This window comes from Athene noctua, chromosome 29 (genome assembly GCF_965140245.1).
Source record: "Athene noctua chromosome 29, bAthNoc1.hap1.1, whole genome shotgun sequence".
Lineage (NCBI taxonomy): Eukaryota > Metazoa > Chordata > Aves > Strigiformes > Strigidae > Athene > Athene noctua.
Genome location: NC_134065.1, coordinates 4,309,928 through 4,323,993, shown reverse-complemented (window position 1 = coordinate 4,323,993; position 14,066 = coordinate 4,309,928). Strand labels below are relative to the sequence as shown.

General features: G+C 72.7%; 2 protein-coding genes across 2 annotated transcripts; both read right to left on the bottom strand.

Moving 5' to 3' along the window:
• Window positions 1-479: 479 nt before the first annotated feature.
• NECTIN4 (nectin cell adhesion molecule 4) lies at window positions 480-8,537 on the bottom strand. Its single transcript, XM_074929241.1, has 9 exons — window positions 8,465-8,537; window positions 5,497-5,853; window positions 4,322-4,612; window positions 3,598-3,712; window positions 3,091-3,254; window positions 1,821-1,968; window positions 1,652-1,730; window positions 1,236-1,355; window positions 480-852 (listed from the first exon to the last, which is right to left on the bottom strand). Exons 1-9 carry the CDS (start codon window positions 8,535-8,537, stop codon window positions 586-588), a joined length of 1,614 nt encoding a protein of 537 aa, XP_074785342.1. The 3' UTR covers window positions 480-585.
• Window positions 8,538-9,287: 750 nt separating this feature from the next.
• On the bottom strand, window positions 9,288-11,247 carry LOC141971739 (lens fiber membrane intrinsic protein-like). The gene is made up of 4 exons (XM_074929286.1): window positions 10,919-11,247; window positions 10,478-10,618; window positions 9,670-9,804; window positions 9,288-9,487 (listed from the first exon to the last, which is right to left on the bottom strand). Exons 1-4 carry the CDS (start codon window positions 11,085-11,087, stop codon window positions 9,420-9,422), a joined length of 513 nt encoding a protein of 170 aa, XP_074785387.1. The 5' UTR covers window positions 11,088-11,247; the 3' UTR covers window positions 9,288-9,419.
• Window positions 11,248-14,066: the final 2,819 nt, after the last annotated feature.

The window sequence follows — 14,066 nt, the reverse complement described above, 5'->3', positions numbered from 1 at the left end:
TCCCCAGGGACCCCCCCCCCGCCAGCCCCGCGCCCGGGGGGGATCCGCTCGGTAGTTTGAAGAAGGGGGACAAAAGGGTTGGGGTTTGGGTTTTTTTTTGGGGGGGGGGGCATGGGGGGGAGGGTGCAGCCGGGATGGGGAGAGGGGACACAAGCGTCCCAAGTGCCACCGGCAAAACCGCGTCCCGAGCGGGGACGGCCGCGGGTCCCCAGCGCCGCGCGGGAAGGAGCCGGCCCAGAGTCCAAAGGGGTGTTTGGGGGGGGGGGGGGGAGACCCCCAGTCCAAAGGGATATTGGGGGGGCTCCTGGCCCTGTCCTGTCCTCGGGGTGTCCCCAGCCCGGGGGTCCTGGGGGCTGCTGTCGCCTCCTCCCTGGCCGGCCGCCGCTGAAGGTCCCCAGCCCTGCGCCGGCAGCGCGGCGACGCCGGGGGACCCCCGCCCCGTCCTGGGCCGCGGTGCGTGTCCTTGACCCCGTGCCAGCAGCAGGGTGACGCTCGGGGACCGGAGCCAGCCCGGTGGGCGGGCAGAGCGGGGGAGCCATGGGGGGGGACGGGGGTCCCTCGGGTGCCCCCCCGGCCCCCCCCGGCTCACACCAGGTGCCCGCGGCCGTTGATGTAGATGCCGTTGGTGGTGGGCTTGGCCTGCAGCATCCCGTTCTCCTGCACGAAGTGGGTCATCGCCTGCTTGATGGGGTCGTCCCCCCCCCCGCCGCCGCCACCGCCATCCTCCTCCTCCTCCTTCGGCTCCTTCCCCGCCGGCACCGGCAGCAGCGGCACCGCCGGCACCTCCGTCTGCGTCTCGATCTCCCGCACCGTCGAGAGCGTCGAGTAGCTGCGGCCTTCGGGCTCTTCGCTCTGCGGGGACGAGGGCCAGGGCCGGGGGGGTCACCGCTGATGAACAGACACCCCCGGGGACATGGTGCCTGCCCTGGGGACCCCCCCGGGACACGAGGGCTCAGGGCACGGGCGTGCAAAGGGGGTGTGCACGTGTGCAAGGGGTTTGAACACCCCGAGGGGGGGTTGTACCCCCAGGAGGGGGGGTTGTACCCCCAGGAGGGGGGGTCGCACATGCAGAAAGGGTTTGAACGCCCCGAGGAGGGGGTTGCACACCCAGAAGGGGGGTTGCGCCCGCGCGGGCAGGTGCCGGAGCTGGAGGCCACGCGCCGACAGCCGCAGCCCCGCGTGGGGCAACGGTGTGGGGCTGAGCCGGCCCCCCCGCGCCCCCCCGCGCCCCTCACCATGGCAGAGCAGATGCTGGTGCCGCGCAGGCTGTCCCCGCGCAGGCTGTCCCCGCGCAGGCTGTCCCCGCGCAGGCTGCCTTGCCGACTCTCCGCGCGCAGCTGCAGCGTCTCCTCCAGCTGGAACAGCCCCGTGAGACCCGGCCCCCCCCCCACGGCCCCCCCAGCACCCTGGGCACCCCCCACCCATCACCCTCCGCTCCCCAGGGCCTCGATCCTCCTGGGACCCCCGATACCCACCCCCAGTGCCCCCACTGCCCCCCCATTGTCCTTCAGCACCCCGGTACCCCAACACCCACCAGCCCAGACACCCCAAAACCCCTCACCCCCGGCACCCCAAGACCGACTCCCTCGGGCACCCCAACACCAGCCAGGGCACCCCGCGACCCCCTCCCCTGGCCCCCCGCCGCCCCCACCTGTGTGCGCGTGTCGGTGCTGTGGCTGGAGTGCAGGCGGCGGATGGAATTCTCCCGGGTGAGCGTCAGCTCCTCCTCGCTGGGGGCACGGGGGGACGCGCTCAGCGCGGGCCCCCCACGTCCCCCCGCCATGTCCCCCCGCCCCCCTGCCCCTCGCCCCGGCTCTTACTACTTCTCGGAGATGCGCTTGGTCTTGCGCTTGTGGTAGAGGGTCATGACGACGACGACGATGACGAGGACGCAGAGCAGGACGGTGGCGATGACGCCCACCACCACCACCGAGGCCGACACCAGGTCCACCTTCCGCACCTCGTCGTCTGCGGGGACACCGGCGGGGGGGCGCGGTGAGGGCGCGGGAGGGGCGCGAGTACATCCGGGGGGTGGAGGGACGGAGGAGCGCGTCCCCCCGGTTGGACTCGATGATCTTAAAAGATCTTTTCCAACCTCGATGGATTCTGTGATCCATGGAGAGACGGGTGGGTGCGCCCATGGACGGACGGACAGAGGGATCGTGGACAGATGAGCCCATGGACAGACGGACAGATGAGCACATCCATGGACGGACAGATCATGGACAGATGAGCCCATGGACAGACGGACAGATGAGCACATCCATGGACGGACAGATCGTGGACAGATGAGCACATCCATGGACAGACAGACAGATAGATCATGGACAGATGACCCCAGGGACGGATGGACGGAGGGATCGTGGACAGATGAGCCCACGGATGGACAGATGGACGGACATGAGCACATCCATGGATGGACAGACAGACAGATCATGGACAAGTGGATGGATGAGCCCATGGATGGACGGACGGACAAGGACACAGATGGGTGGGTGGATGGACAAGGGGGTGGAGAGATGGACGGGCAGAGAGAGGTGGCAGGGGGATGGATGGACGGACAGACGGATGAGTGAACGGATGAACAGGTAACTGGATGGATGAGTAAAGGGATGAGTGAGAGATGAGTAAAGGGATGAGTAGATGGTGGGCGGGGGAGTAGACAGACGGGTGGATGAAGGGACAGACGGGGGTACGGGTGGGCAGCGAATGGGGGATGGACAGACGGACAGACAGAGGGGAGGGCGGATGGAAATGGGGGAGAGGCGGGTGGGTAGAGTGAAGCGCTGGGGGTGGACGGGTGGTGCCCGGATGGTGGATGGACGGACGGACAGACAGACGGGGAAGGGGGCGAAGAGACAGAAAAGAGCATCTGGGGCGGGTGTGGGAGGAGTCGGGGGGGCGACACAAGGACAGACGGACGGACAGACGGACGCCTGGGAAGGGACGGGCAGATGGAGACGAGCCCGGGGAGGGACAGACGGACGGACACCAGCAGCACGGAACGGTGCTGCCCCCCCAGCCGGGCCCCCCCGCGCCCCGGCGCCCTCGCCGAGGGGCGCAGGCCCCGGGCCCCCCCGCGGCGCCCACCTGCGGCCCGGCCCTTGACGCTGACGTTGGCCCGCGCCTCCTTGGCGGCCACGCGGTTGGAGACGCGGCAGACGTAGAACCCGGCGTCGGCGGCGGCGAGGGGCCGCTGGAAGAGCAGAGTGTCCCCCCGGACCCGCACGCCGGCGGGCAGCGGCGCGTCCAGCCTGCGGCGCGGCGGCACCGTCAGCCCCCGGCGGGCGCGGGCGGCGCCGCCATCAAAGCCGGCGGTGCCAGTTCCCACGGTTGACGCCCCGGCGGGACGTGCCCGGGCAACGGCACCACCCGCCGCGCTCGCCGCGGCCCTGGGCACCGGCAACGCCCGGGCGGGGACACGGCGGGGACGGGCACGCGGCAGGGGACAAAGCGGGGACACGGGAACAGGCGAGGGGACGTGGCGGGGGGACGCAGGAGGCCACCTGGCAGGGACACGTGGGGAGGGCACCCGGCGGGGACACCACGGCCGCGGCGGGGACACCACGACACAGGGGACGGGGACGGTGGCCTCACCGTGTCCAGTTGTAGGTGGGCGGGGGGTTGCCGTCCCCCAGGCAGGTCAGCGCGGCCCCCTCCATCCCCTCCTGCCACTCCTCCGTGTGCCCCAGCACCGAGGCGTCCGACAGGTCTGGGGACAAGGGGACGGTGAGGGGACGGTGAGGGGACAAGGGGGCGCTCCCCCTGTCCCTGCTGTGCAACCCCATCTCCCCCCAGAGTGCCCCACGCCAGCATCCCCCAGTGCCCCCCAGTCCATGTCCCCAACACCCGCCACGTCCCTCGATGTCCCCCACGCCCCCCCACATTCCCCGTGTCCCCAATGTCCCCCATGTCCCTTGACGTCCCCCACCCTCTCCACATCCCCCAGTGTCCCCCGTGCCATCACGTCCCCAACGCCCCCCATGTCCTTCACTCCTCCCCACACCCCCGATGTCCCCAAATCCCTCAGTGTCCCCCCACACCCTCCACGTCCCTCAATGTCCCCCACACTCTTCAGTGTCCCCCATGTCCCCATGTTCCCCTGTCCCCAACACCCCTCAATGTCCCCAAATCCGTGTCCCCAAACCCTTCCATATCCCTGCAGCCCTCCGTGTCCCCAAACCCGCCCATGTCCCCAAACCCCTCTGTGTCCCCAGCCCGCCCGTGTCCCTTCAGTCCTCAGTGCCCCCAAACTCCTCAGTGTCCCCAAACCCCCCAATGTCCCCAAACTCCTCCATGTCCCCAAACCCCCGTGCCGCACAGGCGACGCTGAGCAGGTGGGTGATCCTCTTCTCGTGGCGCAGGCCGGGGTGGGCCACCACGCAGGTCAGGCTCTTGCCGTTCATGCTGCGCCCGGGCACCAGGAAGAACTCGCTGGTGACGGAGGCGGAGCGGGCGTGGGCCGAGCGGCGCGTGGCGTTGGTGCCCCGCACCTCGGTCTCCCAGCGCACGGAGGGCGCGGGGCTGCCCTCGGCCGTGCACGAGGCCGCCAGCGTCCGGCCCTGCCCCTCCTCCAGCGGCGGCCCCGGGTTCAGGATGGGCAGCGGCGGCACTGGGGGGGGCGGCGGCGTCAGGCCCCCGCAGCGCAGACCCCAGACCCGGCCCCGGTGCCGGTTGCCGCGTGCCCGGTGCCCTTCGCGTGTCGCCCGCGGCCGCCGCCCCGCCTCCGCGTGGCGTCCGGCCTGTGACCCCATCGCCCCCCCACCGCCACCACATGCCCACCCCCCCATGGTTCTTGCCCCCCACCCCATCCCCATTACCCATCACCACGGCCACTGCCCCACGGCCGCCATCCCATGGCCATTGGCCCATGGCCACCACCACCCCATCCCATCACCCCATGGCCATTGGCCATCTCTACCACCCCATGGCCACCATCCCATGGCCACCATCCCATGGCCATTGGCCATCTCTACCACCCCATGGCCACCACCCCATGGCCATTGGCCATCTCTACCACCCCATGGCCACCATCCCATGGCTACTGCCCATCATCCCACCTCTACCACGCCATGGCCATCACCCCATGGCCATTGGCCATCTCTACCACCCCATGGCCACCATCCCATGGCCATTGCCCATCATCCCACCTCTACCACCCCATGGCCACCATCCCATGGCCACCATCCCATGGCCATTGCCCATCATCCCACCTCTACCACCCCATGGCCACCATCCCATGGCCACCATCCCATGGCCATTGGCCATCTCTACCACCCCATGGCCACCATCCCATGGCTACTGCCCATCATCCCACCTCTACCACCCCATGGCCACCACCCCATGGCCATTGGCCATCTCTACCACCCCATGGCCACCACCCCATGGCCATTAGCTCGTGGCCATTAGCTCGTGGCCATTAGCTCGTGGCCACTGGCCATCTCCCCACCTCTACCACCCCACGGCCCCCCCCCCAGCCCCGCCCGGGCCACTCACCCAGCACCCTGAGCGTGAGCCGCCCCTCGAAGTTGCCGAGGGGGAAGGTGATGAGGTGACACTCGTAGTCGCCCTCGTCGCCCTGCACGGCGTTGCGCAGGACGATGGCGCCGTCCTCCAGCGCGGCCCCGCCCGCGCGCCGCAGCACGCGCCCGGCGTAGGGCTCCTGCACGTGCTCCCCGTGCTGGCGGTTGAGCACGGCCACCTCGGCGCTGCGCCCGCCCGGGCCCCGCTTCAGCCACGTCACCTGCACCACCTGCTCCTGCTCCTGCGCCCGGTACCGGCACGGCAGCACCACGTCCTGGCCCAGCACCGCCGTCACGCTGCGCTCCACCTCCACCACGCCCGCGCTGCCGCCTGCGGGACCGGGGCTGGCACCGCGCGCACGGGCACACGCGTGTGCGCGCGGGCCGGCCCGGCCCCCCCCCCCGGATCCGGCACACGTGGGCTGGCACGCACCCGCACACACGCAAAACACTTGCACACGCACGTGCACCCACCCGTGCTCACACTCACATACATGCAAGAACACTTGGGCACGCTCACGTGTGCTTCCGTGCGCTCCGGCACGCTCAGGCCGGCAGGCACACAAGAACACTTGTGCACGCCTGCATGCACTCCGGCACGCGTGGGCTGTCATGCGCCCACACCCATGCGAGAACATTTGCACACGCTTGTGCACGCTCCAGCACACTCAGGCTGGGACCCACCCATGCTCACACTCACATATGTGCAATAATACTCGGGCACGCTTGCGCACACTCCGGTACACCTGGGCTTGCACACACCTGTGCTGGCAGTCACATCTGTGCAAGAACACTAGGGTGCGCTTGTGCGCACTCTGGCACGGGTGGGCCCACTTGTGCTTGCACGCCCTCGTGTGTTTCTGCAGGTGCACTTGCTGATGCTTGCGCTCACACACACGCACGCTCAGGTGCGCTCGCATAGGTGCAGAAACACTTGGGCACGCTTGTGCACACTCGTGCATATTTGTGCTTATAAATATTCACACATCCTCGGGCGTGCTCGCCAGCACGGGTGCATTTGCACACACTCACACGCGCTTGCGCGGGCTCGAGCGTGGATGGACACTCACGCGTTCCTCGGTGCGCTCACGCGCGCTCGGGCACACTTGGGCGCAGCTGCACACTCAGGCACGCCCGAACACACTCACTATGTGCTCGCGAGGGCTCAGGCGAGCTTCCGCACGCTCACGCGTGCTTGACACGCTCGCACACGCTGCAGCACGCTCGTGCACGTTTGGGACACGCTTGGGCACGGATGGGTCAGACACGCGCACGCTCACGCACGCTTGGGCGCACCGGCGCATCCTCGCGCGCTTCCGCAGGCTCGCACGCGCTCACGCGTGTTCGGGCACCCCCGGGCACCCCCCGCGCCCCCGGCACGCGCTCGGGCTCGCCGTCGCGCTCCCGCTCGCCCCGACGGGCTCCGGCCGGGCCCCGCGCGGGGCCGGGGCGGGTGTCGGGGCGGGGCCGGGGCACACCCCGCGCCCGGCGACGCCGGGGGAAGCGGCCGGGCCGGCCCGTCCAGCCCGACCGGCCCGCGCGCATGCCGGGCCCTGCCGCGGCTTGCGGAGCGCTCCCACCCCCGCCGGCCCCCGGGGGCCTCCCCGGCGAGCCCCCCGCCGCGCCGCCGGCCGGGCCGGGCCTAATTACCCCCCGATTAGTCGCCGGATTAATTAAATAATTGCGGCGCTGCCCAGGCCGTGACTCACGGCCGCGCTGCCCCCACGGCCGAGGCCCTGCCTCAGTTTCCCCTCGCGCGGTGACGAGGGGGTCCCGGGGGGGGGCGGTGGGGGTTCCCGGGGGGGTCCCGCGGGGGCAGGGCCGTGCGCCGGGGTGCCGGGGTGCCGGGGGGGGGCTGGCGGGCGGCCCCCGCCGCGGGGCGTCCCCACCCAACGGGGCCAAGCGCGTGGGAACGGAGACGGGAACCGGCTGAACCGGCTCCCGCGGCCCCCCCGCCCCGGCCGGGCTCGCGCCCGCGGGATGGGGACCGGGAAACGGGGGTGCCGGGGTGGGGGGACACACACATGGACCCCCCCAGCGATCACACACGCGTGTGCACACACACACACACACACACACACCCCGGGGGGCGCAGCCCTGACGGCCGGTGATGGGCTCCGTGACCCCGGTTGGGGCGGGGGGGGGGGGGGGGGGCGTGGCCGGGCTGCCCCCCACTCGCAGCACGACCCCCCCCGACGCGCTGTGAGTGCCGGGGGGGGGTCAGCACCCCTGGGTGACGTCACCCCCCGCGGCGCCCAGCCCGTTCCCACGGCCCCGCCGCCACCGGGAAACTGAGGCACGGCGCGGGGGGGGCAGGGCGCTGACCCCCCCCAGCTCCACAGCACCCGGGGGGGGGGGTTGGGGGAGGGTGGGTGCCCCCCCTAAACGTGGGGGGTGCCCCCCGCGCCGTGTCCCCGGGAGGGGCGTGGCCCGTTCCCACGGTGCGTGTAACCCCCCCCCGTGTCCCCAGTGGGGTCCCACACCCCCCCCCGGCTTCAGCCCCCGTGGGGTGGGGGGACGCACACGGACACACGCTGGTGTGTGCGCACACGCGTGTGCAGCGCCCGCGGCGCAACCGCCGCCACGGCCACGGACACACGGACACACGGACACAGGTGCGCGGAGCCACAGGTGCTCACGCGAGCGCACACACGTACACACACACACACACGCGTGTGCACACACACACACCCCCCCGTGCTCACACGCGCGTGCACCCCCCCTCCCCGCTCGGTCCCCCCGCGCCGCTGCCCCCGGTGTGTGTGACCGTGCCCCCCCCTCCCCTCCCCGGTCCCGCAGCCCCGGGGCAGCCGCTGGCCCCGGTCCCCCCCCGTGTCCCCCCGCCCCGGTCCCGACTCCCACGCGCTGCTGCCGGTCCCGGTTCCCCTCCCGTCGGGTCCCGGTCCCGTGTCCCCCCCGTCCCGGTGCCGGTCGTGTCTTACCGGTAACGGCGAGGAGGAGGAGGAGGAGGAGGAGGAGGAAGGGCGTCCCGGGCCGCATCCCGCGGGGGGCCATGCGGACACCTGCGGGCTCACGGCGCTGCTCGGCCCCCGGCCAGCACCATCCGGGCCGCACCGGGACCGACCGGGCGGAACCGAGACGGACCGGGCGGGGCCGGGCCGGACCGGGCTGCTCGGGGCCGTCTGGGGCCGCTCCGGGCCGAGCGCGGCGGAGGGGCCGGTGCTGCAGCGCCCGGACCGGGACGGGAGCGGGGGGGCGGGGCCTGCGGGGGGCGGGGCCGCGGGGGCGGGGCCTGCGGGGGTGGGGCCGGGCGGGGCGGACCGGTCGGACAGGTCGGGGCAGGGGCGGGGCCCAGGGTGCGGCCTTAAAGGGGCGATGGGCGCCGTCGGGGAGCGGTGGGACCCACCCGGGGCTCCCTCGCCGGGGCAGGCGGCGGCGGCGCCCGGTGACACCCCCCCCCCCCCCGCCGCGAGACCGCCGGGATCCCCGTGGGAGCCCCCCAGTGCCCCCCCCAGTGCATTCCCCCCCTCCGGGCCTCACACGTCCCCCCCCGCTCCCCCCAGGCTGAGGCCCCGCCGATGTCCCCGTTTCTGCCCAAGCCCTGGGGCAGCGGGAGGGGGGAGGGCTGTGCGCTGCCACCGACACCCCCCCCGCCAAAGTCGCGGTCCCCAAACCCCTCCGGACACCAGAGGGCGGCCCGCGGGGGCAGGGGGGGTCACAGCAGTTTATTGTCACAGCGAGAGTCGGGAGCCGGGGGGGGGGGGGGGGGGGGAAGGGGCAAAATGGGGAGGGGGGGGGAGAGCAGAGGGAGCTCAGCCCTGCAGAGACCAGACACAACTCAGCACAGCAGCCACCTGCACCCCGGGGCGCCCCCACCCGACCCCTGTGCGGGAGGAGGGGGGGGCCAGGACGGGAGCGGGGGCCCCTCGAGGCCCCTCAAGCTCCCGCCACTTCGGAGCTCTCCGGAGACGGGTCCTTGGTGGCGGCACAGAGGTGGAAAATCCCTGGGGAGGGGAGAGGAGGCCGTGGGGCGCGGGGGCAGCTGGGTGTGGGTGTGGGGACCCTCCCTGCTGCCCCCCCGCCCGCGGGTGCCCTCAGCACATGGCTGGGGCCAGCCCAGCCTGCAGAGACCGGGCACAGCTCGGCGCAGCAGTGACCGCAGTGACCGGCCCCGCGGCGCCGTTACCTGCCGAGCCGATGAGGACGACAGCGACCCAGCCCAGGATGTAGGACCAGGAGAAGCGCCAGGCGGCGCGGGCCGGCCCCAGGAGGCTCAGCGTGCCGGCCGCGTACAGCGCCAGCCCCAGCAGTGCCAGCAGCCCTGCGGGCAGAGGGGATGGCTCAGCGGCACGGGCTGGCCCGGCCCGAGAGCCCCCAGCCGGGCGGGCAGAGACCGGGCACAGCTCAGCGCAGCAGTGACGGGCTCAACTCAGCGCAGCAGAGACCGGACACAGCTCAGCGCAGCAGTGACAGGCACAGCTCAGCGCAGCAGAGACCGGACACAGCTCAGCGCAGCAGTGACGGGCTCAGCTCAGCGCAGCAGAGACTGGACACAGCTCAGCGCAGCAGTGACAGGCACAGCTCAACGCAGCAGAGACCGGGCACAGCTCAGCGCAGCAGTGACAGGCACAGCTCAACGCAGCAGAGACCGGGCACAGCTCAGCGCAGCAGTGACGGGCACAGCTCAGCACAGCAGAGACCGGACACAGCTCAGCGCAGCAGTGACGGACACAGCTCAGCGCAGCAGTGACGGGCACAGCTCAGCACAGCAGTGACGGGTACAGCTCAGCGCAGCAGAGACCGGGCACAGCTCAGCGCAGCAGTGACGGGCACAGCTCAGCACAGCAGAGACCGGGCACAGCTCAGCGCAGCAGTGACAGGCACAGCTCAGCACAGCAGAGACCGGGCACAGCTCAGCGCAGCAGTGACGGGCACAGCTCAGCACAGCAGTGACTCTTGTGCTCTCACGCCCCAGCCCCCCCGTCCCCGCCTACCGGCCAGGAGCAGGGTGACACCGGCCACGCGGGCACGTGCCCGCCGGGCAGCGCTGGCCGCGACGGAGAAGCCCAGGGCGAGGCCGGCGGCGGCGGCGAACACCGAGAGCAGCATCAGCACCCGCGTGGCCTCCCATAGGGCTGGGGGGGACACGGGAGCGTTTGGGGGACACTTGGGGGACACGGGACCCCCCAGCACACCCAGGGCACCACCCCCCCGCCCCCCCCCGCAGAGACCGGGCACAGCTCAGCGCGGCGATGCCCCCCGCCCCCCCCGCAGAGACCGGGCACAGCTCAGCGCGGCGATGCCCCCCGCCCCCCCCCCCCGCAGAGACCGGGCACAGCTCAGCGCGGCGATGCCCCCCGCCCCCCCCCGCAGAGACCGGGCACAGCTCAGCGCGGCGATGCCCCCCGCCCCCCCGCCGCCGCGGCGGTGCCTACCCGGGGTGCCGGGGTGGGGGTGGCAGTGCCCCCCCCCGCAGACGCGCCACAGCCCGAGGCTGCCGGTGCCGCCGGGCCCCCGGCGCTGCAGCCAGAAGTCGGTGGCCGTGGCGGCCAGCAGCAGGCCCAGGCCGCTGGCCCCGCAGAGCAGCCCCCCGCCCGCCGGCATCCCCCTGCGCGGGGGGGCCACGGGACAGTCCTGGGGACATCGCGGGACGGGGGGACACGGGGGGGGGGGAGGCGGCAGCAGGGGATACCCGTGGGGACACCTCTGGGGGTAGGGGGGTGCCGGGGGGGGGGAGCAGCAGCTGGGGACAACTTTGGGGACATCTCGGGGGGACTTGGGGGGACACGGGGGGGGCAGCAGCTGGGGACAAGCTTGGGGACATCTCGGGGGGACGTGGGGGGGACCCGGGGGGGGCAGCAGCTGGGGACAAGCTTGGGGACATCTCGGGGGGACGTGGGGGGGACCCGGGGGGGGACAGCAGCTGGGGACAAGCTTGGGGACATCTCGGGGGGACGTGGGGGGGACCCGGGGGGGGACAGCAGCTGGGGACAAGCTTGGGGACATCTCGGGGGGACGTGGGGGGGACCCGGGGGGGGACAGCAGCTGGGGACAAGCTTGGGGACATCTCGGGGGGACGTGGGGGGGACCCGGGGGGGGACAGCAGCTGGGGACAACCTTGGGGACATCTCAGGGGGACGTGGGGGGGACCCGGGGGGGGCAGCAGCTGGGGACAACCTTGGGGACATCTCAGGGGGACGTGGGGGGGACCCGGGGGGGGACAGCAGCTGGGGACAAGCTTGGGGACATCTCGGGGGGACGTGGGGGGGACCCGGGGGGGGCAGCAGCTGGGGACAACCTTGGGGACATCTCAGGGGGACGTGGGGGGGACACGGGGGGGGACATCGTGGCACCTGAAGGATATGGGGGTACCCGGGGGGGGGGACACGACACCGCGGGGGGACCCAGGGGTGGCACCTCGGGGAGGCGGGTGGGGACACTGGGGACAGACACCCCCCCCCCCCCCTCCGGCCACTCACCCGCCTTCAGCACCGGCCCGCTGGGTGCCCCATGGCCGCCTGTCCCTGTCCCTGTCCCTGTCCCTGTCCCCGTCCCGCCGGGGGGGCCCCGGGCGCAGGCGGCGCTGCCATTGTTGGGGACACAATGGGGGAAGGCTCTGGGCGCTGCCACCCGCCTGCTGACGCGGCGAAAGCTGCTCCCGCCGGTGTCCCCGCGGGGTGACACTGGGAGGGGGGGGACACACGCACGGGACACGGCCCGGGGCCCCGCCTGGGGGACAGCGGGAGCCGCCACCTCGGGCAGGATCAGTCCCGGGGCTGGGGACCGACACTGGGGGACACTGGGGATGGGGACACTGGGGATACTGGGAACAGGGGCACTGGGGACACTGGGGACATGGGGAATGGGGGCAGTGGGGACACTGCGAATGGGGACTCTGGAGACAGGGGCGCTGGGGACACGGGGGACACTGGAAACAGGGGCGCTAGGGACCCTGGGGACACTGAGGGACACTGGGGGAACAGGGGCGCTGGGGACACTGGGGGACAATGGGAATGGAGACACTGGGGACACTGAGGACACAGGGGACACTGGGGACATGGGGGACACTGGGGGACACTGGGAACAGGGGCGTTGGGGACCCTGGGGACACGGGGGTGTGGGGTCAGTCCCCCTGGTGCCACCATCGGGGGGCACAGGTTGAGGGGGGTCACACGTGTCACACGCGTGTGCCCGGGCAGGCGGGAAACAGAGAGCCCGTGCACACACGGTGCCACCGGGGAGGGACCTCCTGCCCCCCCCCCCCCCCCCCGCCGTGTGTCCTCACCCCCCCTCGTGCACACACACTCACACAAACACACTCACTCACAGACACACACTCACATGCACACTCACACACTCACACTCACACTCACGCTCACTCACACACACACACACACACTCTCACGCTCACACTCACACTCATGCATGCTCACACACACACTCACGCTCACACTCACACATGCTCACACTCACACTCACACTCACGCTCACTCTCACACTCATGCTCACGCTCACACTCACGCATGCTCACACTCACTCACTCTCACACTCACGCTCACGCTCACACTCACGCCCTCCCCAGGTCACAGCCCGTGGGCCGGCGGCAGCAGGAGGAGGAGGAGGCCGAGGCTGAAGCCGCCGCGGGGGGGGGCCCTGGAGCAGGGGGGGCTGCAGGAGGCACCTGGGGGGGGGGGCAGGAGGAAACCCCTCAGGGGCTGCCCACGACCCCCCCGGGCCTGACACCAGGGTGAGGGGCCCCCGCTGCCGCCCCTGCCCCCGCCCGCTGCCCCCCGCTCCCCCCACTCACCTCCCGCCGCCCCCCCCCGGCCCCCCCGGCCCCCCCGGCCCCCCCTCACCGCCCAGGCTCAGGCTCACTCGCCCGCAGGCGCAGTCGCCCTCGCCCAGCAGCAGACACGTGTAGGTGCCGGCGTCGTCGGGGCGCAGGTGCCGCAGCAGCAGCCCCCCCCCCGGGGGCGCGGGGGGGCCCCCCAGCGCCGCGCGCCCGCCGTAGCTGGGGGCGCAGCGGGGGCGGCCGCGGCCGCGGCTGCAGACGGCGACCCCCGGGCCCGCGGGGCCCCCCGAGAAGTGCCAGTGCTCGGCCAGCAGGCGGCCCAGGGGGGGCCCCCCCGCGGGACACCCCAGGGTGACGCTGCCCCCCAGCGTGGCGTTGGCCCACGCCTGGCCCCGGTGGGGGCTGCGGCACAGCCCGCACCCCCCCGCCGGGTCCCCGCGGCCCGCGGACGGCGCGGCTGGGGACAACGGGGACTGTCACCGGCGCTGGCACGGCCCGGGGGGGGGGACACACACACACACACGCTCGGGGGGGGCTCACGGCCCCCCCACGGCCACGGGGGACCCTGGGGACTGTCCCCGTCCCACGGCCGGGCCATGGCGGGGACCCGCCGCTGTGGGACACTCGGGGACCGCGGGGACATCTCCTCCCCCAGCACCCCCCCCGCGGCTCCCGCAGCCCCCCCCGGACCCCTGGGCCCCCCCCTCCACATCCCGGATCTACTGAACCTTCTTGGAGCAGCCCCCCAGAGACCCCCCGGACCCCTTAGACCCCCCCGGAACCCTTAGAAC

Coding starts and splice junctions, on each gene's coding strand:
- NECTIN4 (XM_074929241.1), bottom strand. CDS start 8,537: ATGGCCCCCCGCGGGATGCGGCCCGGGACGCCCTTCCTCCTCCTCCTC. Junction 4,613..5,496: donor GCTCACGCTCAGGGTGCTGG/GTGAGTGGCCCG, acceptor CGCCCCCCCCAG/TGCCGCCGCTGCCCATCCTG. Junction 3,713..4,321: donor CCACCTGCTCAGCGTCGCCT/GTGCGGCACGGG, acceptor CCTTGTCCCCAG/ACCTGTCGGACGCCTCGGTG.
- LOC141971739 (XM_074929286.1), bottom strand. CDS start 11,087: ATGCCGGCGGGCGGGGGGCTGCTCTGCGGGGCCAGCGGCCTGGGCCTG. Junction 10,619..10,918: donor CCCCCACCCCGGCACCCCGG/GTAGGCACCGCC, acceptor TGTCCCCCCCAG/CCCTATGGGAGGCCACGCGG. Junction 9,805..10,477: donor TGTCACCCTGCTCCTGGCCG/GTAGGCGGGGAC, acceptor CTCTGCCCGCAG/GGCTGCTGGCACTGCTGGGG.